This window comes from Lemur catta, chromosome 10, assembly GCF_020740605.2.
Source record: "Lemur catta isolate mLemCat1 chromosome 10, mLemCat1.pri, whole genome shotgun sequence".
Lineage (NCBI taxonomy): Eukaryota > Metazoa > Chordata > Mammalia > Primates > Lemuridae > Lemur > Lemur catta.
The window spans coordinates 4,315,865-4,341,069 of NC_059137.1; the positions used below are offsets into that span (position 1 = coordinate 4,315,865).

The 25,205-nt window shown below is 38.0% G+C and overlaps 1 protein-coding gene across 2 annotated transcripts in view; it reads left to right on the plus strand.

Annotated features, from left to right (window-relative positions):
- Window positions 1-24,953, plus strand: part of SETX (senataxin) — a 69,280-nt gene extending 44,327 nt beyond the window's left edge. Inside the window, exons 16-26 of one of the 2 annotated variants that reach the window (XM_045563693.1) lie at window positions 1,870-1,971; window positions 2,164-2,279; window positions 3,423-3,494; window positions 5,159-5,308; window positions 6,281-6,388; window positions 9,608-9,795; window positions 10,638-10,730; window positions 12,409-12,573; window positions 15,472-15,570; window positions 16,526-16,613; window positions 21,511-24,953. In XM_045563693.1, coding sequence (XP_045419649.1) covers window positions 1,870-1,971; window positions 2,164-2,279; window positions 3,423-3,494; window positions 5,159-5,308; window positions 6,281-6,388; window positions 9,608-9,795; window positions 10,638-10,730; window positions 12,409-12,573; window positions 15,472-15,570; window positions 16,526-16,613; window positions 21,511-22,248 — 1,919 coding nt within the window. In that variant the 3' untranslated portion in view covers window positions 22,249-24,953. Of the gene's footprint in view, window positions 1-1,869; window positions 1,972-2,163; window positions 2,280-3,422; window positions 3,495-5,158; window positions 5,309-6,280; window positions 6,389-9,607; window positions 9,796-10,637; window positions 10,731-12,408; window positions 12,574-15,471; window positions 15,571-16,525; window positions 16,614-21,510 lie in introns of those variants that run through there. The other variant, XM_045563694.1, reaches the window with a different exon arrangement.
- The last annotated feature ends 252 nt before the right edge of the window (window positions 24,954-25,205 follow it).

Here is a 25,205-nt window from a genome sequence, read left to right on the forward strand (position 1 = left end):
AAAAATCTCAAATGTATTTGTGGTTGGATCCCCTTTGTCACTTTCTGTGTTATATATTTATTCCCTAAATTTACATGTGGCACAGGCCTGTGGTTGAAAAGTATGAGGAGAGAATTTGTTTCTAACTCAGCTGAGTCCAGGCAAAGATAGATACACTTATTTCTTATCTGCCTCTTGCAGGCACCTTTACTTTCTGGTGGACAGTAAAATCCAAGCCCCCATTATAGAAATGTCTGTATTTTTATTGGAATGGTATTAATAGTTTTGGCAATGTAGACATTTGTCAGACTCATAGGATTAAAGATTTTTAAATCTCTTCATCTTACTGGATGTAAATTATACCTCAGTAAAGCTGGTTTAAAGAGCAAAACGTACACCTAGCACGTAGACACTGGTCAACCCTCACCTCACACCCTGCTCCCTCAGAGTTGCCACAGCAGCTCAGGGGCCTTCAAGTCCAGTTTTTAGCGCACACTCTCTCTCTCTCTCTTTGGCCTCAAGGAATTTCTTACATTCTTCTGAGCTCACCCTGCAATGTAAAGGATGTCTGTTATAATTTATGGAACATTTCTTAATACTTATAGTGAGTGAGTTTCCAGGTAATCTCATCCCCCTTTCTGGTGGAAACACAGTGAGTTAAGCAGTTTTTTGTTTATTTTTTTAGAGATAGGGTCTCACTCTGTCACTCAGGCTGGAGTGCAATGGTGTGATCATAGCTCACTGCAGCCTGGAACTCCTGGGCTCAGTCAGTCCTCCCACCTCAGCCTCCTGAGTAGCTGGGACTACAGGAATACTAGTGTGTGCCATCACGGCTGGTTAATTTTTTTTTTATATAGACAGGGTCTGGCTATATTGCCCAGGCTAGTCTTGAACTCCTGGCCTCAAGTGATCCTCCTACCTCAGTCTCCCAAGTTGCTGGAATTATAGGGGTAAGCCACCATATCTGTCCAAGATAAGCAGTTTTCAAAACCCTCAAGTAAATTATGACCAGAGAGGTTGGCCTCAAATTTAGGAGAATGAGCTGAACCAGGATCAAAAATATGTGGTAGATAACTGTAAAAATAAGCCATTCATTCAACATATGTTTATTGTACTTCATGTGCACTGGCATGTTCTAGGCAGGGACCAAAACAAAATTATTCTTTTGGGACTTAACAGTGGAAGGAGAGTATAAACAAATTACTATATGATGTGTCAGACTGGGATAAATACTAATAAACTGCAGGATTGCTATAATTTAGTGCAGTGAGGCAGTGGGAAATTTTTAGATTAAATAATAACGTGTGATCTGAAATAAAAATGTGGTTGATAGGCAGGTTAAATGGTGTTTGTAGTTGCTGGAATTATCATATTCAAGCATTTCTGTCACCTGTGTCCCTCGGATTCTGGAGTAGCAATGTGATGTGAAGCATAGTTTCAAAGATTTTATGCTGAATATTCTGCAAAAAAGGATTTGATGGTCAAATAAGATTCTGTTTTGGAAATTAAAACACATTAATATATAAGTCCTTGAAATACTCTGTGGTTAAGAGAACTCCTTTATTTATTTAAATTCACCATTTCCCAAATCTATTTTGCTATGGGATGTTCTATAGAACATACTTTGAAGACATTAGTATAATAGAATCTCAACTCTGCAGTGTACTATTTATGTGACCTTGCTAGCTTTTATTAAGTAAAAGTGCTAAGTACTTGCCTTCCAGGGTTGTGAAGAATATCTGAAATAATGTATGAGAAGTCACCTGGGTAGTTGCTGGCATCTAGTTGATTGACAGTTCATGTTAGCTCCCTTTCTCTGATTGTTAGTATATTTTCTTATATATTGGCAGTGTCCTTATTAAATTTTAAGTGTGATTTTTTTATCAACAGGAAACTGTGGAGATATAAATTTAGTGCGACTGGGTCCAGAAAAGTCTATTAATAATGAGGTTCTAAAATTCAGTTTGGACAGCCAAGTTAACCACAGAATGAGTAAGTACATACTAGTGTTTTTTAGATTTCTTTTCGTATGATAGAAAATTACTTGGGTACTAAAGGTAATTTGGAGACCCCAGAAATAATCCTAGCTTTGGAAACTAGTTTTCCTTCTCATTGTGTTTGTGTATGTGTGTGAGTTTGTTCAAATTAACATACAATTTTTTTTCTAATTTTTATTTTTATTAGAAAAAGACTTACCTTCTCATGTTCAGGATATGCATAGAAAAAAGGATTCTCTAGATCATCAACTAGATGAGCTTTCCCGTCAGCGAGCTTTATGCAGAGGTGGGCGGGAAATACAGGTATCTAAACATTTCTTAGTATCTTTAGATAATAACTCATAGGTGTAAAAACTAGCTGATGAGTATTTGATGCCCTTCTTTTATTAGGGAATGGCGTAATTCATGTATAAAACTATGTACTAAAGTGGTATGTCTTTATATCAAGTGTTAGCAAACTTCTTTATAAAGGGCAAGTTAATAAATATCCTAGGCTTTGTGGGCTGTGTAGTTGGTCTCTGTTATAGCTACTGAACTCTGTTTTTGTAGCATGAAAGCAGCCATAGATAACACATAAAAAAAAATGGATGTGGCTATGTTCCAAAAAACTTTATTTAAAAAAACAGATGGTGCATGGCATTTGGCTTGTAAGCTGTACTGCTCTATATTAAAGCTATACTAAATTTATTAGGTATCTTTAAGGTGTAAATTAAAGAAACCCAGTTCAAATTAGGTTAGACAAAAAGGGAATTTACTGACTCATATACCTGAGAAATCCAAGAGTATATTAGCTTCAGCATGGGTGGATCCAGAGGTTCAAATGATATCATTTCTCCACTCCTTGACTGGTTTTTTTCTCTGTGTCAGCCATTTCTTCTCCAGGAGAAAATAAGTATCAACATCTCTGGGCTCTACCATCCCAGCTTAGAAACCCCATAGGGAGAGAAGGTCTCTCTCCCAGCATCCATGCCTCAGTTCCAAGGAAGGACTTTGATTAGTCCTTGGGTGGACAAGCAGTTCTAATCCCTGTTTTTAAGGGAGTAGGTGTCATGATTTACCAGACCTGTATTATAGGCCCATCACTGTGGCCAGAGGAATGGTCGGGGTATGATTGACAACCTTATTTGAACCATCTAGAAGTTAGTGAAGGAATGATGTTCTAAGGGTTAGAATGCTAAACAGACAGATAGCATACATGCAGTACATATGACATAACTGAATCTTACACAGCAATACAGAAAGTATGTCAGGACTTTACTGGTAAAGAGAAAACAAGCTGGTAATTAGTGTTTCATTGGTAAAATATAGGCTCACTCTTTCAAAATGTGGGGCAGTCTGTTGGAAAGCTTTTTAAAAGGCTTGGTTTTATATCTCTAGGCTTAACTTAAAAATAAATAAACAAAAGGCTTGGTTTAGTTTTAACAATGGCATTCCAATTCTTTCTAGAGGCAAGAATTAGATGAAAAAATTGCCGAAGTTTCTAAAGAAAGGCAGGAACTTGCTTCTAAAATTAAGGAGGTAAGTAGTTCACCTGTAACATTGTGTTGATGTCTCTTTTTTAATTTAATCATGAAATGGTTCAGACTACCTATGGGCTTTTCTCAATTACACTTTAAAATGTTTATTATGAAAAATTGCAAACAACTATGGAAGTGGAGAAAATGGTGTAATTACATTTATTTACATTACATTTGTTTCTTTAACCTAAGAATGAATTCTTATCACCGTCTGAGATTTCAAAGAAAGAAGTGTGATTATAAATTATCTTTTTTCTGTTTTAGGTCAGGATAAATATTTAAAATCCCTCTTGTAAAGTGCTCTATTTCTGCTTTCCACCCATTGCAGAAACTAGTTATAATAATCAGATAAATAGTTAGTGAAAATAGGTTTATGGATATTTTCCCTATTAAAAAGAAAGAAAATCACCTGTGTGAACTTTAGGACGAAGGGGGTCACTGTGGGCTTTCCAGTGCTCCAGTCTGGGTAGAGTAGAGTGATGGTGGGTAGGATGTGGCATAAAAAAGTACAGCGCTTTTTTTGTTTGTTTTTGCAATTCTTGGTTTAGAGCATTAACTCTGTATTTGTCTTTGATCCTCATAATCCTGTAACATGTATAGCTTTTCACCAGTATTCTTTGTATGTAAAAATAGCAGATAAGGTTTAGATGAAGTGAAGCTAGACTGAGTCAAATGTATGTTATGATCGTCAGAATGCAGCCCTAATCAGACCAAGCAAGGTCGGAGAGGGAGGGTAATTGTAACCAGAGATGTTACAAGTATTTTTGAGCTGAGGTTTTTCTCTTGAATGTATTATTTAAGCCTTCTCTATGTGGCTAAATAAATACAACTCAATTTAATGCATATTTCCCTTAGCAGTTTGTTTTTATTTAAACAAAAAATTACACGAAAGCTCTTCATTAAAATTTTAAACTGAGTGCAAAATCTTCCCACATATAATGATGACGTCCATGTTCACAGGTGGTGTGGGTTTTGCTGCTGATTACACGCGTTCTGTGAACCATTGACTCAGTCATGCTTGGCATTTTTACTCACTAGATGGCTGAGGAGAGAGCTGACAGTACTTTGCCCTGTAAGTTGTGGAGGGCCGCAGTGCTACCCTCTTGAGCTCCATGGTTCAGTATAGAGTAGAGATGAATCACTGCTGCCTCTCAGTAGCAGAAGTAGGCAAACTGAATTTCTGATAAGAATACCAGTGTATTAATGTGAGCATTACATGGTACACACTGTGAGGGGCCATTTACATTGTCTAACAGAAAAATATATGTTCAACCTTAGTTCTAACTCTGGTTTTACTCAGATAGTTGTTTCACAACTCAGTAGAATTCTTCAATCTCTACTTATTCTGAAACCTGACTATATGTATCTAGCTACAAGAAGGATTGTAATCTGCTTTGACCAAACCAAACCTTGAATAAATTTTTTTTAAATGTTGCTTAAATCATTTTCTGTGCTTAGACTGCAAAGCATAATATTTTTTCTGGTTTGTTTCTGATTAACTTGAATGTTTCTGTTATTTTCTAGATTTCAGGTTTCCCCCTAACTTTTACTAAATATTTTTCTGTCACATAATAAATGGTGGGTGTTTTGTAGTAAAAATAGGCCTGTCATAGTCAAGGGTTTATGTGCAACTGCATATAGATTAACCTTTATTTGTTCTCTTAGGTTCAAGGACGCCCACAGAAAACACAGAGTATCATCATCTTAGAGTCCCATGTCATCTGCTGCACATTGAGCACAAGTGGTGGTTTACTATTAGAGTCTGCTTTTCGTGGGCAAGGGGGTGTTCCCTTCAGTTGTGTCATTGTTGATGAGGTCAGTGAGCAGGGAGCCATACAACTTTGACTAGTACCATGAGGAGTAAGCCTTACATGAATTGTGGCAGCTAAGATGTTGATAAAATGGTTTTTTTGCATCTGATTTTTACCTCCCATTACATGTGTATTCCCTTATGGTGTAATATGCTGCTAATTACCCACCATAGTTAAAATTGCTTTTCCAGTATTGGGATGATAGTCTTAAGGATGACTTTCTAACAAAATCTGTGCTGGGTGCTAGCTCTTGCTTGGAATATCTCTTAAAGTAGGAATGCCTTTTGAAGTGGTTTAATGCAGCTTTGAGCCACAGTGTTTTCCATTTACATCCTTTATTGCTAGCTTATTCTTTGAGTAAACATTTATTGGGTACCTACCATTTGCTAGAATATAGAGTCAGAAGACAAAAGAGAAGGAGCATGAGATACAGAGAATTGATCCAGGAGACCCAAGATCCAATATTCACCAGAATGAAAGGACAGAACAAAGTGGAAATGATTAGATAATTGAAGAAAATGTCATTGAATTGAAAAGAAACTTGAGTCTTGTGATTGAAGAGGCCTGCTGGGGAGCAAGGAAGACAGATTGGGGAAAACAGACAGGCACACCAAATGAAATACTTGAACTTCAGAAAATTCTAAAAGAATGTTAGAAGAGAAGAAAATTTTCTCAGGCTCATGCCCAACAGGAACAGAGAACACAAACCTAGAGCTTACATGTCCTTCTAACTTGTGGCTGGTTCCTAAGTGGTAGTGGCTTCCATGGTGGTTGACTTCAAAATATGTTTGATTTTTTTTGTGTGTGTGTTTAAGGGTTTGTTTTTATCCTAATGAAAGAAAATGCTCATTTTTGATATTTGGTACAGAAGGAGAATGTAGTACTTTTATGAATGCTTAGAACTTTAATTAAAGTATGTATGGATAAATTAATAGCAAAGATAAGACAATTTGTCCCTCTGTACTTTCTGACCAAGGCTGGGCAGTCGTGTGAAGTTGAGACTCTTACTCCACTCATCCATCGCTGCAACAAGCTTGTTCTGGTAGGAGATCCTAAACAGCTCCCTCCCACTGTCATTTCTATGGTAAGTTTTTTCATGTTCAGGTTGCTTTAAGGTGGAAGGGGCTTTTGTTGTTTGTTTTTAAGAGGCGGGTGTCTTTCTTGGATTGACATCTCTTATTTGGAGGGAAAGGTAGGGAATGACAGAAAAGAAGACCACTTTTTAAGTCTTAATATGTTTTTAAAAAAAATCTCTAAAAAGATCCCTTTGGCCAGGTGCGGTGGCTCACGCCTATAATCCTAGCACTCTGGGCGGCCGAGGCGAGTGGATCCCTCGAGGTCAGGAGTTTGAGACCAGTTTGAGCAAGAGCAAGACCCCGTCTCTACTAAAAATAGAAAGAAGTTATCTGGCCAACTAAAATATATATAGAAAAAATTAGCCGGGCATAGTGGCACATGCCTGTAGTCCCAGCTACCCGGGAGGCTGAGGCAGTAGGATCGCTTAAGCCCAGGAGTGTGAGGTTGCTGTGAGCTAGGCTGACGCCACGGCACTCACTCTAGCCGGGGCAACAAAGCGAGACTCTGTCTCAAAAAAAAAAAAAAAGATCTCTTTGCTCATAGTTGTGCTTCTGTGTCTGTGTGTGGCAGGAGTGTGTAAGCATCAGGACCAGAAGCCTGTGGATGGTCAGGCTCTTTCCCATCAGGAAAGGGGGTGCAGATATTTTAAAGGCTGAATTGGATTTATTTGAATAACACAAATACCAAAACAATAATAAAAGAACTTTAAAAACAAGGAAAAGAATCCCAGTCTCCTGATTTTTGTTTAAATATGTGCAAATTTGAGGAAAACACTCTAAAAAGAAATTATTTTTGGAGTACATTTCCAATTTTAGAATAGAGCATTCTATCCTACAAGAAAGTGTCTGTGCCTCTTGCATGATCCGAAAGCAAAGATGGCAGGGAAAAAAATGATTAATTGTGAACTCTGCCTGTGGGAAGATAAGCACCTCCAGATTGTGGTTCACTCTACTTTGTTTTCTTTTTAAATCTCACTAAAGATGTCTCCTAGAAATGCACATCAGAATCAGGACTTAGTAGATGTTTGAGATAATCTGAATAGGTGTAGACCGTGGTTTTGAAATTTAATAAAATTTGTATTTTTTACTAATCACATAGATTATTTATACAAATATAGAATAGTGGCCTCATAAACAATCCCAGAGAACAGATCATTTTCAAAATATTTCTGTTGAAGTGTGAAATGCATGCATGTGGTTTTTGTTGTTAGTGGTTTTTGACTTGGGAATTATTCAAAGTGATAGTGGAGTTCTTTGTATGACAACTGAGCACAGGTGCCTGATCATGCTAGGGTATAGCCCAGAAGCACACTCGTCACTGAGTGAAAACCTATGTCTGTAGGGAAGAACTGCTGCAGGTGACTTTTTGTTCTTGGAGAGTAATGAAGAGCGAACTCTATACCATATTTCTTCAAATAATGCCATATTTCAAAAATCTGATTTAACTTCTTGAAGGGCCTCAGCATGTAGTGAAAAGGGATTGTGAATGGGCCTCAACTTAACTGATTGATAAAAACAGCAAATGAGAAAAATCTATCCATTTTTGCTTTTTTATTATTATACAAATAAAACAGGCTTATTGAGGAAAATTCAGAAAATAATTAGAAAGGTCATTTCTACAACATGCCTTTCTAACTACCTATTTCTAGGGATAATTACTGTGAACAGTTTGATGAGTATTTTAACAGATTTTACTGGGCATTTGTGTATACATTTATTCCTGTTTTTCAGGATATATTTATTGAGTGCCAACATAATTCAGGCACTATTTCAGGTTTTGGGGTTATGACAGTGAAGAAAATAGACAAAATTACTGCCTTAGTGGAGCTTGCATTCTAGGGGATAGCAGACAGTAAATCAGTTAGTGAAATATGGTGTATAGTGATTATAAGGTTTGTATACATGTATATATATATGGGTTTGGTTTTGTTTAAAGGTGACAGAATCGTTCTGTGCAGAATTGGCTTTTTTTCAGATCAGCGCCATCCTTCCATGTCAGAAGATATAAATCCACATCATTTTGTAGGATGGACTAAGTTTTTGTCTGGAAATAGATGTATTATTTTGTATAAGTCCTTTTTCTGTTTCCTGAAAGAGAAGATTCAAGATGAGGTTTTGGTCTAACTCGAATAGATAAACTTTTAGGGAAGTGGATGAAATTGTCAAATATCTATTAGTAATTATTTTATTTAGTTACACAAACCTATTTAAAATCACACTTACAAATAATATGCTAATTAAGAATATTGCCCTTTTTCCCACTCTCACGGTTTGTAAAACAGGTGTGTTCAAACTTTGCATGTACATCTTCAATGCCAGTGTCTTCAGCATCACTCGGGAAGATTTCATCATCTTAGCACACTTTCCAGAGCACATTTTTACTTCTGGATTATTTAAGACATAATCCTTTCTGAATCTTTGAATGATGCTGTCATTGAAAAGTATATCCTAAGGCACAACTGTGATAACATTAAAACAGTCTTCATTCGTCATTAAGGTCACTGTTTTTCAGATGGCAGATTATAACCTATTACTTGGTTTGTGAACTCAATTTATTATGGGTTTGAGTATCCCTAATCTGAAAATTTGAAATACTCCAAAATCCAAAAGTTCTTGAGTTCCAATGCTCATTGGAACATTTCAGGTTTCAGATTTTCAGATTAGGGATGCTCATACTATAAGTCTGGAGTGTGTCTCCTCCACTGGAATCTGAGTTCTGTGAGATTTGATCTTACTCACATTAGCAATCTCAGCATTCCACATTGTAGGTGCTCAGTACTTAACGAGATGGATGGATGAAGAACTTGGTCTTCAAAAGGCAGTTTACAATGGCAGTCATTACTTCTTTTTGTGAGGGCATACCCCAGAAATAATTGTTAAAATCTTTGTTACATTTCTTTGCTTCCTATATTAGTGATTCTTTTGGTTGGCATTTGTTAGCATCAGAATAGCATTGGTTGTAGCCATTCCCAAGATTACATCTTTCATAAGCAGTGTGTGGGTATTCTAAATAAAAAGAAAATACCTCAACTTACTATATTGAATATTCATGGCTTTTTGAGAATCAGGGTCAGAAACCTGTCCTTTCTCTGAATCTGTGGTTGTTGTTAATCTTATGCCACCTGAACCTTGGCCATGTACATGTTAAGCTCACTAATTGTATTTCTAACAATGGGAAAAGTACAAATGAATTTTTGGAAATTATTGCCTTATTTTTCCCCTCTCAGAAAGCACAGGAATATGGCTACGACCAATCAATGATGGCTCGCTTCTACAAACTACTGGAAGACAACGTAGAACACAACATGATTGGCAGACTACCTATTGTACAGCTTACTATTCAGTACAGGATGCATCCAGACATATGTCTCTTCCCTTCTAATTATATTTATAACAGAAGCTTGAAAACAAATAGGTGGGTTCCCTTCATTGCTTGTGAGCTTATTTTATTTGTAGCTATTTAGGAAGAATAGATACTTTAGTTTTTTTAATGAAAGCCATCATGCTGATTATAGCAAATACAGATTAAAAAAGGGAAAAAAATCACCCATATTTATACTACCCAGAAATAATCACTGGTAACATTTTGGTATATCTACTTCCAGTACTTTTTATTATGCATATCCCCCCCTTTTTTTTTTTAACTTTTTTTTTTTTTTACTTTTTTTTTTGTAAAATGTTTGGGAAAAAGTTGGACCATATTCTACAATAGTGTTTTATGGTATGCTTTTTTCCAATTATTATGAGTAACTTTCCAGTCATAATTGTTTTGTTTTTTGAGACTGAGTCTTAATCTTGTTGCCTTGGCAAGAGTGCAGTGGTGTCATCGTAGGTCACAGCAGCCTCCAACTCCTGAGCTCACATGATCCTGACTCAGCCTCTCAAGTTAGCTGGGACTGCAGGCACGTGCCACCATGTCTGGCTAAGTTTTTTCTGTTTTTTTTTTTTGTGTGTGAGACAGGATCTTGCTCTTCCTCAGGCTGGTCTCAAAGTCCTGAGCTCAAGCAGTCCTCCAGCCTTGGCCTCCCAGAGTGCTAGGATTATAGGCGTGAGCCACCGCACCCTGCCATAATTGTTATATTTTAATGACATATTTCTCCCTAGCAGTAGAATAGAAATAAAATCCATCTCGTACCTTTCACAGATACACATCTATAAAAGAAGTTCCCTCCCTCACACGGAAAAATGGTAGTAATAATAATAAAAAATTTTCTTATAAGATAACTTACATTCTGAATGGTGGCTGCTTTTTTATAGACAGACAGAAACCTTTCGATGTTCATCAGACTGGCCGTTTCAACCTTACCTTGTGTTTGATGTCGGAGATGGTTCAGAAAGACGGGATAATGAGTATGTTCTCTTCTTGCTTTGGTCCCCACTGATGATCCCCAAATTGTTGCATTATTTTTGTTCAGATTTATACTAAACATTTTCCACACACATCTCTCTGCCCAGTGCCAGGGTCCAGTCATTTTCACTCAGCTATGTTGATAGCTTCTCCTTTTTTCTATATATTGGGATAATATTACCTAACATGAGGTAAATAAGCACTTGAGTAGGTTCACGTTGAGATCAAGCAGCAAGTGAAACAACAGATATGGCCCCATTGCAAGATTATTGTGGTCTAATGGGGAGTCAGACCTTAACTAGGTAATCGCCTAGGTAAGCAGTTGCACCAGTTGGGTTAAATACTGCGAAGGATAAGTATGGATTTAATTGAATTAAGGTGTGAATGGGAGTAAGGAAGTAGAGACAGAGGTTGGACAGTATCAGGGTTGTGAATAAGGGCATGTGTTCAGGTGGTCTATAAATGACAGCAAGAAGGAATTGTGTTGCTGGATAGCAGCAATGTCAGAAGAAGCAGGGATTCTTGTGAGAGAGTAGAGGAATGATAGTCTGGAGGCAGCGTTTGTTAGCACCAGTACAAACCTTGCCTCTCTCTCGTAAAGTATGAGGACATACAAATTCCATGTCCTTGTCATGAGAGGGTTGCAGAGCAGGTGGTGTCCTCAGGTGAGAATCAGATATTATTTAAGATATACAGGTTGGGGAAGTAACATTCATTGCAGATGTTAAAAATACAGAGGAGGAGTTGGCCATGGGATTGCAGTGCTGAAAGGATTGCAGTGTAAAGGTTTTAGTGGGGTCTATTGGAGGAGAGCAAAGCATTGAGAGTTGAGCCCCAGAGCATTATGAGGATGGAAAGTCATGAGAGAAATGCTGACCAGAGAGGCGAATGCTGACCTGAGCAGCAACCAGGGAAAATGAAGAGATAACTCGCTGTCTATATACTAAGTCTCCAAGTTAGGATACTGGGTATTTAAGGCTCTTAAAGTGAGATGGGTAAGGCAGCCTCAGGAATAAAGGTGTAGGGTGCAGTACGTCCCCTGGTGTTGGTACATGTTGAATCTCGTTTGGAAATGAAGGAATACGTGGTTCAGGGATAGGTTGGCAGTGCAGGATATGAGGCCAGTGAGGACGGCAATGAGAACGTGAGCCTGCTGCAGGGCCCCATGTTGTTCAGCTCTGGGGGGCCACATCATTCACACTTAGTCTGTGTGGATATGACATCTCCGTCGTGTGGTGTGTGGCCTGCATGGCCAGTGGTGGGGAATTAAGGAAGAAATATATCTAAAGCATTTTCTCAGTAAATCTAAGTAAGCATTTTCTAAGATAGTAAATCTTTAATTCATGTTATCTATTTATTGTTCAAATCTTCATTCTTAAAGTGTTCCTTACTGTTGGCTATCGCTGTTTTACCAGATGAAGAAATTGGTTCCTAAACTTCAGTTAATTCAAAATTCTTCTTTCTCTACAACTTCATGTTTCACTGGGCAGTTATTTTTATAGTTATTCATATGTACAATATTAATGTTCATAACAGCCTCTTTGAGTCACTGTTGGCTGAATAAAAGATGAAAGCTCTCTGTCTGCCCCGTAATGGGAAACAAATGAAATAGAACTTAAGTTAGCAATTGCACTGCTGTTAGTTTTGATGTGTTTTGTTTTCTTTTTGCATCTTATTTAGCTCATATGTAAATGTTCAAGAAATAAAACTGGTGATGGAAATAATTAAGCTTATTAAAGACAAAAGAAAGGATGTTACTTTTCGAAACATTGGCATAATAACCCATTACAAGGCCCAGAAGACAATGATTCAGAAGGATTTGGACAAAGAGTTTGATAGAAAAGGGTAAGGTATTTTTATAAATATTTCCAATTTTCCTATTAAATTAGAGAGAGGATAGAAGGAAAAAAGAAAAGGAAACTTAACTCTAGGGAGTGGTCTCACACCATGTAAAGTGGTGATAGACCACAAGGAGACAGGAATGCTGGCTTTCATAGACTCGTGCTGTGTAGGTACACTTGTGGTCCCTGTAGACAGGGTACCTACTGGCAGTTGGAATGTCAACATTGTACTTGTCAACATTGGAATTAACTGAGAAACTTTCCAGGTCTTTTTCCCTGTAGCTCCATGACTTGTTATTCTAAATTCTTTTTTTTTTTCTTTCTTTCTTTCTTTCTTTTTTTTTTGGTGTGTGTGACAGAGTCTCACTCTGTCACCTGGGCTAGAATGCAGTGACCTCAGCCTAGCTCACAGCAACCTCAGACTCCTGGGCTCAACAATTCTCCTGCCTCAGCCTCTTGGGATTACAGGCGCATGCCACAATGCCTGGCTAAATTTTTCTGTTTTTGATAGAGATGGAGTCTCGCTCTTCCTGAGCACAAGGGTTCCTCCTGCCTCAGCCTCCCAGAGTGCTAGGATTACAGGCGCGAGCCACTAAATTCTAAATTCTAATTCTAATTTTAGCCAGACTAGAAGTCACATTTCACTTTGAATAAATTATTTAACCCTTTTATTGCCTTTTTATACAGAGTGAAGATCATGTTTTTGTCTCCTTCTTAACAATAAAATTAATGACTAAATATTGGAAATCCATTACTTCAAAAGTTTCTTAATTTGGAAACACACAGACTACCAAAATTCACTCTATAAAAAAAATTGAAAATCAGACCTGTATTACAAGTAAAGAGATATAATTAGTGATGAAACATCTCCCAAGAATGAAAAGCCTAGGACTAGGCTTCATTGGTGAACTCTACCAAATATTAAAACAAGAATTAACACCAATCCTTCTTTCACTCTTCCAAAAAATAGAAGTATACTTTCAAACTGATTTTATGAGGCCAGTATTATACCAAAGCTAGGGAAAGACATCACAAAAAAACCACTAATTTCAGGAAAGATGTTTGAGATTCTTGCTACTTCTATTCAGCATGATCCTAGAGGTTCTAGCCAAAGCCATAAAGTAAAGAAAGAAATAAAAGGCATGCTCATTGGAAAAGAAAGAAGTAAAACTATCTGTTTTCATAGATGACATGATCTTATAGAAACCCTAACAGATTTATACAAAGAAACTCTTAGAGCTAATAAACAAGTACAGCAAAGTTGCAGGATACAAGATCAATGTATAAAGATCTATTATGTTTTTATACACTAGCAGTGAATAATCTGAAGAGGAAGTTAAAACAATTCCATTTACAATAGCATCAAAAAGAATCAAATGCTTGGAAATAAATATAACCAAAGCAGTTTAAGACTTGTACACTAAAAACTGCAAAACATTGTTGAAAGAAATTAACACCTAAATAAATGGAAAGAAATCCTGTGTTCATGGATTGGAAGACTCAGTATTGTTAAGGTGGCAGTATTGCCCTAATTGATCTGCAGATTCAGTGCAGTCTCTATCAAAAATTCCAACTGCCTTTTTTACAAAAATAGTCAAGCTGATAAAATTGTAAAACTTATAAGGAAACACAGATGTAAATCTACCTGGACTCAGATTAGGCAGCAATTTCATAGACAACACCAAAGTGCAGGTGACCAAAGGAAAAAATAGATAAATTGGACTTTGTAAAAATTAAAAGCTTTTGTTTGTCAAAAGAGTGAAAAGACCACCCACAGAATGGGAGAAAATACCTTCAAATCATGTATTACTATCTGAGTCTCCTATCCAGAAAATATAACGAACTCTTACTACTCAATAATAAAAAGATAAATAACTTTGTAAATGAGCAAAAGATCTTAATAAATGTTCCTCATACAGATGTGCTAATAAGCACACGAAAAAATGTTCATCCTCATTTGTCATTTGGAAAATGGAAATAAAAACCATGGGATACCACTTCACACCCACAAAGATGGCTATACAGTGTGAGTGGAGGGTGAGGTGGAGAAAAGAGAAAAGAAGGCTGTATAGGTTGAGTATCCCTTATCTGAAATGCTTGGGACCAGAAGTGTTCTGGATTTTGGATTTTTTTCACATTTTGCAATATTTACATTATACATGTAACCAGTTGAGCATCCTGTTTCTTCTGTGCGTCATCTTGGCACTCAAAAAGCTTTGGATTTTGGAGCATTTTGGATTTAAGTTTTCACATTTGGAATGCTCAACTTTTATTAAGAAGAACAGACAATAACAAATGTTGGGGAAAATGTTGAGAAATTGAAACTCAATTTTCATTTTCTCACAATGTTGGTAAAAATGTAAAATGGTGAATCACTGTAGAAGACAGTTTGATGGTTCCTCAAAAAGTTAAAAATAGAATTACCGTATGACCCAGCAGTGCCACTGCTAGATATATACCCAAAAGATGTCCACATAAAAACTTAAACACGTGGTCATAGCAATATTAGTTATAAGAGCCATAAAGTGGAAGTGATCCAAATGAATATTCATCAGTTGTGAATGGATACAGTATGGTATGTCTGTACATTGAAATACTAGTCAAAAAAGGAATGAAATACTGTTAGATGGTACCGCATAGATAAATCTTGGAAATGTTATGCTAAGGGAAAGGAGCCAGTCATGAAGAGCTGTATTTTATGATTCCATTTATATGAAATTTCTGGTCTAGGAAAGTCTGTAGAGACAATAAGTAAATTAGTTGTTGCTAGGGCATGGGGAGAGGGGAAAATTGATGCTAACTGCTAAGATACCATTTTAAAAATCTCTTTAAGATAACTATATAAATATATACATTTAGCATTTACCTTTTTCCAGTAAACATATTTCTCTTTTTTAAATAGACCAGCGGAAGTAGATACTGTGGATGCTTTCCAGGGTCGTCAGAAGGATTGTGTTATTGTTACCTGCGTTAGAGCAAATGCCATGCAAGGCTCAATTGGGTGAGGAACTGTAGTTGTTTCTTCCTAAGTTGTGAAATAGATCCACTGTTAGGTCTGCTTTTCTTGGTGTCTTGTGTATTAACCTGTTTCATAGTGTGAAACTGTTCTTTTTTTTAATAAGAGTGAAATAAATGGATTAAGTGTACTTTTCAGGGGCATGTTACCATCACATGGTATGTGTCATAAAGTGTGGTTTTTCCTCTTCCGTTTTCCTGCTCTGAGTTTGTTAACCTTAACTACTGTCTGCTTACATAAGATGCTAATGATACTTTGTGACAGAATACTCCCCTGAGTCTCTGGGCCCAGGATTCTAATATGATTATTTGTTCCTGCTCATGAAATTTACAAGGGTAAATTTATATAATTGCTCTTAAAGAAAATAGTAATTTAAGTGATCTCTGCCCCTCCCTAGGATGGGCTACATATACAAATAGAAGGCAGTTATCTCAGGCCCATTTTATAAATAGTTCATTCTTTCCCAGCTAATTTGAAATTTCACCTTTATCATATACCACTTCTATTTCTGAGCTCTTTTCTGATTTATTGAAGTATTTATCTGATGTTTGTGTATTTCTGCACTAGTTCTACAATATTTTAACAATCTAAATAATTTCAATTTAAGAATAAGCAATTGAGCTAGTATATTTTTAGGAAATTTTTAAGGCTTAAAGATCATGCTGTTAAAATTTCCAATATCTTATCCAAGTCAAAATAGGAAATTGGTAGACTTTGAAGGAAAACAATGGGGATCTGGCTTGTTGACTGTCTTTAATGGAAATTTCATCTGTAGTCAGTATTCTGTGTTGGGACAGAGTATGAAAGCACTGTGACTTTTTACACTCCTCATGGAAGGAGCACTAGAAAAGCTGTCTTATCGATATACTTACTGCCTGTGTCTCACACGGATATGTTAAGTCATTCTATAGAAAGAAGTAACTCTTTTTTTATTACTTAGATTCCTGGCAAGTTTGCAGAGGTTGAATGTCACCATTACACGAGCGAAGTACAGCCTCTTCATCCTTGGACATTTAAGGACCCTGATGGTAGGTACCAGAGAGCACTTGTAGGGACCAGACAGCTCAAAAGTTTGCCTGTTGTTACCATTATTAGATGGAGTTTTTGTTTTTATTTTCCATCAAAGTGGAAATTATTTCTGGGTTACAAAGTAATGGTTATTACGTCTTCCAGCAACTTCTTCCTTGGTGCTTTTGTGTACCGATAAACCATTCACCCTTTTTCAGCCCAATCATTTATATAGGCCCTCAAGGTGACCTTTTTTAAAAAAAAATTAACTACATCATAGGATCGTTGAGAATTTACATTAAACCCACAAATGTAAAGTGCTAGAACAGTGCTTGGCACTTAGTAAACACTCAGTAGATGTGGCTGTTATTAGCCCGGCTTAATGCCAGAGAAAGTTTGCAGGAGCGTGCTCTGATCTGCTTTGCTGTTGGCACCAGGAGCACTACTGCTTGCTCCATTTCACTTTGGTAGTTAGCGCCTCCTGAGCTCCTCTGCCAGGATAGGTCTCCTCTAGAAGAGGTGTGTGGGTTTACATCTTGAGTAGATAAATGGTACAACTTAATTTAGTGATATCACAGCTACATATAGTACATATTTGCTGTTTGTCGCAGGGGTAGTAACTTCAGTTTTTCTCATTTCTTGAGGCACCAACTTGGTAGAATTTTTTCCCCCTCATTTTGGTTAGTACCACCAGAGGGCATTCAGGTACACATTCTTTCTCATTTAACTCTTCTCTTACCTAGATCTGTGGTCTTGAACTTTTGTTGTTTGTGTCCCCCTTGAAGGAATTTTTAAAATTTTTTATTTTTATGTACCCTCTATTTTTAAGTTGATACCAAAAAATTTTTATCCTAAGTATAAATACTGCTAAAGATTGTGTTTTTAGGCCGGGCACGGTGGCTCACGCCTGTAATCCTAGCACTCTGGGAGGCCAAGGCGGGCGCATTGTTTGAGCTCAGGAGTTCGAGACTAGTCTGAGCAAGAGCAAGACTCCGTCTTTACTAAAAATAGAAAGAAATTATTTGGACAACTAAAAATATATATAGGAAAAATTAGCCGGGCATGGTGGCACATGTCTGTAGTCCCAGCTACTTGGGAAACTGAGGCAGGAGGATCGCTTCAGCCCAGGAGTTTGAGGTTGCTATGAGCTAAGCTGATGCCATGGCACTCTAGCCTGGGCAACAGAGTGCGACTCTGTATCAAAAACAAACAAACAAACAAACAACAACAACAAAAGAAAAAGGTTGTGTTTTTAATGTATTATAAATATTGACATTTTAAAATAAAACAATTAAAAATAAAACCATTCCATCATTCTTAAATGTATCCAGTGGTGTAGAAAGATAGCAATATTATTCCTTCCTCTCTTTGAGATTATATTTCCAGTCCTACTTGTTTAGGATAAAATTCAGTAGAGTAATCTATTTTTATAATTAAAAGCCTTTCTAGGCCGGGCGCGGTGGCTCACGCCTGTAATCCTAGCACTCTGGGAGGCCGAGGCGGGTGGATCGCTCGAGGTCAGGAGTTTGAGACCAGCCTGAGCAAGAGCGAGACCCTGTCACTACTAAAAATAGAAAGAAATTATCTGGCCAACTAAAAATATATATAGAAAAAATTAGCCGGGCATGGTGGCGCATGCCTGTAGTCCCAGCTACTCGGGAGGCTGAGGCAGTAGGATCGCTTAAGCCCAGGAGTGTGAGGTTGCTGTGAGCTAGGCTGACGCCACGGCACTCACTCTAGCCGGGCAACAGAGCAAAACTCTGTCTCAAAAAAAAAAAAAGAAAAAAAAAAAGCCTTTCTATTAATCTCACTATTATACTTCTCTTCCACAAAAAAACTTACATGTAAATTGAAAGTTTAAAAAGTTGTTTTTCATAACTCTTTGAAGGGTGCATGCAGCCTCTCAGTACTTTTTTTGCAACTTCCAGTGAGTCTATAGTTATCTCAAAATAAAGGTTTTTGTTTTTTTTTTTAAATTAGAGTGTTAAGAAATGAATCCTTAGCCGGGCATAGTGGCTCATGCAGAATCCAGCACTTTGGGAGTCCAAGGCAGAAGGATTGCTTGAGGCCAGGAGTTTGAGACCAGCCTGGGACCCTGTCTCTATAAGAAAATAAAAGTAAAAATACTAGCTGGGCCTGGTGGCATGTGGCTGTAGTCCCAGCTACTCCAGGAAGCTGAGGCAGGAGGATCGCTTCTTGAGCCCAAGAGTTTGAGGTTGCAGTGAGCTATGATGATACCACTGCACTCCAGCCTGGGCAACAGAGCAAGACCCTGTTTCAATAGAAAAAAATGGTTTCTTGTCCATTGAATAACCTATTACAATTATTTGTACAGGTGAGCAAAACAGGTATATTACAAATTTTGGTAAACCTTAAAAATAAAATGTTATTAGAGATACTGCTAATCAAGTGATGCCTTGATTAAAGGAGCCTTCATGGGCACTACTGTTTTTAACCGCCCCCCCCCCCCTTTAAAAATTTGGCATCTAGGAGTGTTGACGTGCCCTGGCAGTTCACCCTGTGGTGATTCGGGGTAGCTGAGGGTTATCGTGATTTGAAGGGGAGGGGTAAAGGAGGCAGGACAGCCCAAGGAGGACGTGGGAAACTGGGGTTTGGAAATTGATTGCCATAAAACTTTTTCACATCCTCCTTAGTCTTTGGACCATGGTCACACTTGCAGACCACTGACCACTAGCTGAAGGCACAGACATTGTCTTCACTCTAGAAAGGCCGTGCTACAAAAAGAGACAGACTAGAACATAAAAATTCCCAATTTATCTTCTGGGCTTCTCAACTCACTTTTTTTGTCCTTGGGCTTTTCTTTTTCCTTTTTTTTTTTTTCCTTGTAATTCTTTAACCCACTTTCCCTTATGGAAATGGAATCAATCATTAAAGCACTTGGTTTCTTCGGAGAAACCAAAACTAATAGTCGCTTCTCGGCCGTTTTTGTGATCTTAGGATTGTATTAAATGCTGAGTTTAGGTGTAATAGCTTAGCAAAAATAGCAGGGCCATCTGCTTCACATGTATGTTTCAGCCACAGGCTAAAGAATCTTTAGAGGTCTCCTGAGTGACAAAGAGAACTGAACACAGAGCCTGATCCTGCCTACATGGGCCTATCTGGAATATGCCAGTTACTGTGCCTAGCATTTTATTCTTTTCACATGACTTCCTCTAAAGTTTGCAAAAACCGTGTAAAATCAGCATTATTATTACCATAGTTTGTCAAACCCAAGAAGCCATTAATTATAATATGCATCACTGTTTTTTGTATTACTATTAAACTATGCCATAGTGCTTTATTTTCACTTAGAATTTTATTTTATATTTGTTGAAAGGACTGTTTTAGGACTTTAGATAGATTTTTATCATATTCTTTACGTACATAAGAGAAAATACAAATAAAATGAATAGAAAGGACTATTTTAGGACTCTAGATAGATTTTTATCATATTCTTCTGCACACATAAGAGAAAATACAAATAAAATGAATAGGTTAAGATAGTCCAAAAAGTATTTCACTTTCAGAAAATAGCACTAATTAATCATTTCCCAATTCAGTTATCAGAGTCCTCATTCATCCCCAGTACAATCAAAAAGTTGGCAATGCAGCATTTCCTAAGAGTGCTCCACCATTGTCTCCAGGATTTTCTCAGAACTCCTGATCTCCATAAGTTTTAATGCTGATACTTTCTTGTCTTATCAGAACGTATCTGTGGAAGGTTTTTGGGCACGATCTTTAAATGGTTTATTGACTCAGAGTCAGGGGTTATAGTTGCCTAGTCATGAATTACCCCAGAATGAGAACATGGAAACTGTTACCTGGCCAAGAGGCACCCCAAAGTCAGAAATGGTAAAATGTGAAAACAATGTACATTTTAGTATCAAGTAAATAAAATATTATTCCTATTTTACAGATGAGACAGGCTCAGAGAGGTCAAGTAACTTGACCAAAGTCATGCAACAAGTAAATACTGTGCAGCCTCACTGCTCCCCTAACCCACCTTTGTGAATAGTACAGGAGCCTACATGAGGGTAGCTATCCTTTTTCTTCTTTTTCCTTCAGTCTTTATCTTCTTTTTTGCTCCCTCTTTCTTCTTTCTAAAGACCCAAGTTCTCATGGTTGTAAAGCAGCAAATTATTGCTGAAGAAACTCTGAAGGGAAGAGAGGAGAGATGCATGCAGCTGGGTATTTTTTTCCTCCCTTAGATGTCCTTTTTGTATCTAAACTCAGAGCTCTAGAAAAGAGGCCGAAAGGGGGATGATACATTTGGAATCGCAGTGGATTAAGACATTTTAGCCCTTTGGGGTTTGGGAGGCCTGTGGGAATACAGTGAAAGCCATAGGCCTTGTTCTAGAACAATCACAGAAGTTTGCTTTGTGAAACCAGGCCTTCCTATGTCAGAATGTTAGCCCTGCCAAGAGGCAAGCAGTACTCTAGATCAGAAATGTCCAGAGGGACTTTCTGTGATGATGGAATGTTCTGTGTCTGCCCTGTTCAGTACAATAACCATTAGTCATGTCTGGCCATTGTGCACTTGCAGTGTGGCTGATGCAGTGGAGGACCTGAATTATTGATTTTATTTCATTTTAATTAATTTAAATAGCTACGTGAAGCTTCTGATGACTGGTACATATCTGTATGACAGCTTAATAGCATGTAGCATGAGTAACAATGATAAAAATGGTTGAAGTTCTTTCTTATAGGTGATGACCAGTGCTATTTTTTATTAATGTGGCTCTATCATTCTGTATTCGAACTTATTTTTTCCTTTCAGCCTTGTTGGATGAGTAATGGATTCTTGAGAATCTATCCATGCATGTATACATATTATTTGTTCAGAAATGAAAGTTGGAACCCTGTGCTTCCCAGGCATTGTTTTTTGGGGTATAACTCTCTCTTCCTTATTGTTTCAAGGAAAATCAGCATTGGAATCACCTGATTCAGGACGCTCAGAAGCGTGGTGCCATTATTAAGACCTGTGACAAAAACTATAGACATGATGCAATGAAAATTCTGAAACTCAAGCCTATACTACAGAGAAGTCTGACTCACCCCCCTACCATAGCCCCAGAGGTGTCCAGACCACAGGGTGGCTTGCCCAGCAACAAGCTAGACAGTGGATTTGCAAAAACGTCTTTTGTTTCTCCTCTATACCACACACCTCCTGACTGCAGTGAAGCTGCTGTTACTTCAAAGGACCCTGAAAGGTCACCTGTTCAGGACTTACTTCGGGACCCACGACTGCTCAGGAGGATGGGTGCTGATGCCAATGGAAAATTCCTAAGGGATCCACAATCCTTGAGCCCCCAGCATTCTGGAGCAACACCTCCTGCGGGGGAGCCAAGCTTTCCTGTCCCTCAGCAGGATCTGGGTAGTGTTGTGCAGCAGTCCGCGGTGACTGCTCCGAGCACCCACAAGCCTCACGTGCAGTGTGAACCTCCAGCTGCCAGTGCTGATGCTTCCAATAGTAAGAGAAAGTGTAGTGACCTGGAAGAGGGGCTCAGTCACAGGAGAGAGACCAGGACTCTCAGTGAAGGAGAGCAGGAGAAGCATGGCTCTGTGCCCCATCATGCCGACAGGAACTCTGGCTGGGACAAGAAGAGACTAGAGAGGGAGGAGGACAGCAGTTTCAAGAAAAGAAAACTTTCATAGTAAAGCCAAATCTTTGTAAACTTACGATGACCAGCTAATAGGCCATCCTGATAAGATTATTTTTTCCTTTAAGGAGTTTGTGTGCTGTTGGAAAACATGGAAAATGCATCCTAACACCTGAGCCTCTGGTCACCTTCAGTACTTTTTGTCAGATGCAAAAGCTTTCAGGGAGCATTTGTGTATCAGTAATAACGTCCTTGAAATTAGAGACTCAAAATGTTGATTTCTTGTTCTTCTATAGAAAAGGAGGTTAGACTGGAGTGAATGTTGTAAAAGTTGAAATGTATATTTGTATAGCAAATAACAAAATCCTTTTAAAATTTAATCTAGTAGGCCACTTTTCTTTCCCATGCTTAAAATGTTAATCATTTTCAACAGAAAAAAAAAAAAAACATTTTAAAAAGGCAGGAGGAGGGGAGGTCCTTTCAACCATTGTATGGCAAGACAGATTTCTTTTACAGCCTAGCTGAGTTAATGCTAGTGGGTCAGATGTCTTAACTTAAGAAAGAAAAAAAAACTAGAGTTGCCAGTCACCCAGGGGAAACTTTGGGAAGAACAGTTAATGAAGTTCTGCTGATGTACATTTTTAGATGAGGCACCTTGGCACAGGATATTGTATTTTTGTGATAAGTTTATTTACCTATTTTAGCATACACATGGTTCCCTAGCTAAAATTCTTACTCTTCTTGAAATAGAAGAATATGAAATGAAAGAATAATGCTTGCACTATCATTGAGATGTTCCCAGCATATTGTGAGCTTCGTGTGACTGGTGAGTTACAGACATTGTAGTTGCCAGGTGCTAGATGAGTGCGAGGTTGGCTTCAGAAGACTCACCTCAGATGACAGATTGCAAGAAAAACTAGTTTTCAGGAGAGCTTGGGAAGTTGTATGTTAAACACTTACTTCCTAAGGGATTCTGATCACCAGGCAGCTTGGGAACCACTGGGGCAGGCCAAATAGAGTATTTCAAGCAGGAAAGAAACACTCACTTTCAAAATGGTAGCAAAGAGGAGTTTGGAACTAAGAACAGAGTAGAGTGGTGGGTAGATTTCCTGTGATCTTCAGAAATCATCTAACTGATGCAAATATACTGGTGTTGTAGAATATCAGTGGGTGTTTTCAGCTGCTATTAGAGGTGACTATACTTTTGTGCAAGAAAAGTGGCCATGGGACAAGGAAGGGGCTGCCTGATTTTGTCTGGTTTTCCAAACATCCACACAGAGTGGATTTGGAGTATCCTAAACATCTGAATGTACAGTTGACAGCTATAATAACTAGTGGTTTATAATGAACGCTGTGCAGCCTATTAGCTAATTGGGGCAGGAAAATCCCTGCACTATTTGGTACGTTCTCTGTCTTCTGCTTTTTAAGCAAAAAGTTTTGTGTTAGAAATTCTACTGAAGCAGGTCATAAAGAGCTTTAACTAAACAACTTTTGGTTGCTAGAAGTTTAAACATTCTATTCATTGCCTACCTGTGCCTCTCCCACTGGTGTCCAGGCATCTGACTAATGTCGACTGAACACTGCTGAAACTTAGGGAGCAGGTGCCTTCTTAGAGTGCTTTGTCCCCACAGAGTCAGACTCTGCTTCCTACTGTGGGTGGAGAGAGTTTGTCCTTGGCCATGCAGTGTAAGAAAGTGCAGGGTGGGGGTCGGGGGTGAACCCCCACTCTGTCTGGGTCAAGGGCTCTATAAGCCTCTTCCATGTGCCTTTGGCAAAAAATCTTGTTGTTACTTTAAGTTTACTTCCCTGTTATTATCTTGGTAAAGTGCTCAGTTTAGTAGAGACTTGTAGTGGTGACCACTTAAGGAATCTAAAACTCTAAGCTTCTAAAGAAGGCATGACAAAAACAACTGGGGTCAGGACTTCTCCCACTTTGCTCATATTAATATTAACACATGAATTAAGAAATCAGTTTTCCCAGAAGTGCATATTTTGCTGCCACACACACTGAACAATATTATTTCCGATTAAGTCTGGTGCCTGTTCGCACATTGTGTCCACCTGTTGGCTCACCACTCACTAGGTCTGAATACGCAAGAATAGGAGAACCACATCATCCTTTCCAACAGACCAGCCTGTGTCCTGTGACGGTCTCTCCCAGCAGAATGTAAACTTTGAAATTTTGTTACTGCGGTTGGTAAAAGTATTTGCAAGAAGCATTTCATGTGTATACTGTGGCCTTTCTTGATGTGGTTGTCATAGCCACGTTGTTGAATGGTGGTTAATCTTTCTGCAGGGTGAAAAGTACGGCTCTTTGCTTTGTTCTTGCCATGGCATTAAAAGAAAGTGCCCTGTCTTCTTTCACTATTAGTTATTTCAACATGAATATATACTACTTAAAAGCTTGTTTTGCTTCTTTGTGTATAATCTGCCTTGAATTTATTGTACAGTTTGTTTAGTTATATGTTTTCGTGAGGTATCAGGAGCAAATTTGATAAGTACATGTGAATAACCTCCTGTAAATGAATTTTATAACAAAAATGTACTAAACTGTTTTCTAAAATTAGTTGTACAGATTAACAATTTATTGCTGTAGCTTTGACTCTACGCTGTGAATTCATAGCTGAGATTTGGCAAACAATAGCACTGTTTTTGTTAAAACCTAAATTTTAAGAGTAAATGGCAGAATTAAAAGCAGAAACAAGAATCAACATGGGTTAGAAGTTACATATTATTGAATTAAGGTACAAGGTACTAACAGGTAATCCATTTAGTCTGCCATTAATTTGCATTATGCTGAAATTATTTGGTAGGGATTTGTGTAATTCAGATGTAAAAAGTTTATAGTCCCAGCTACCCAGGAGGCTGAGGTGGGAAGATAGCTTGAGCCCAGGAGTTTGAGGTTGAATGAGCTATGATCGTGCTGCTGCACTCCAGCCTGGGTGACAGAGTGGGACCCCATCTCTAAAAGAAAAAAAAGTTGATTATCGAGCCTCACCCGAGCCAGTTCTC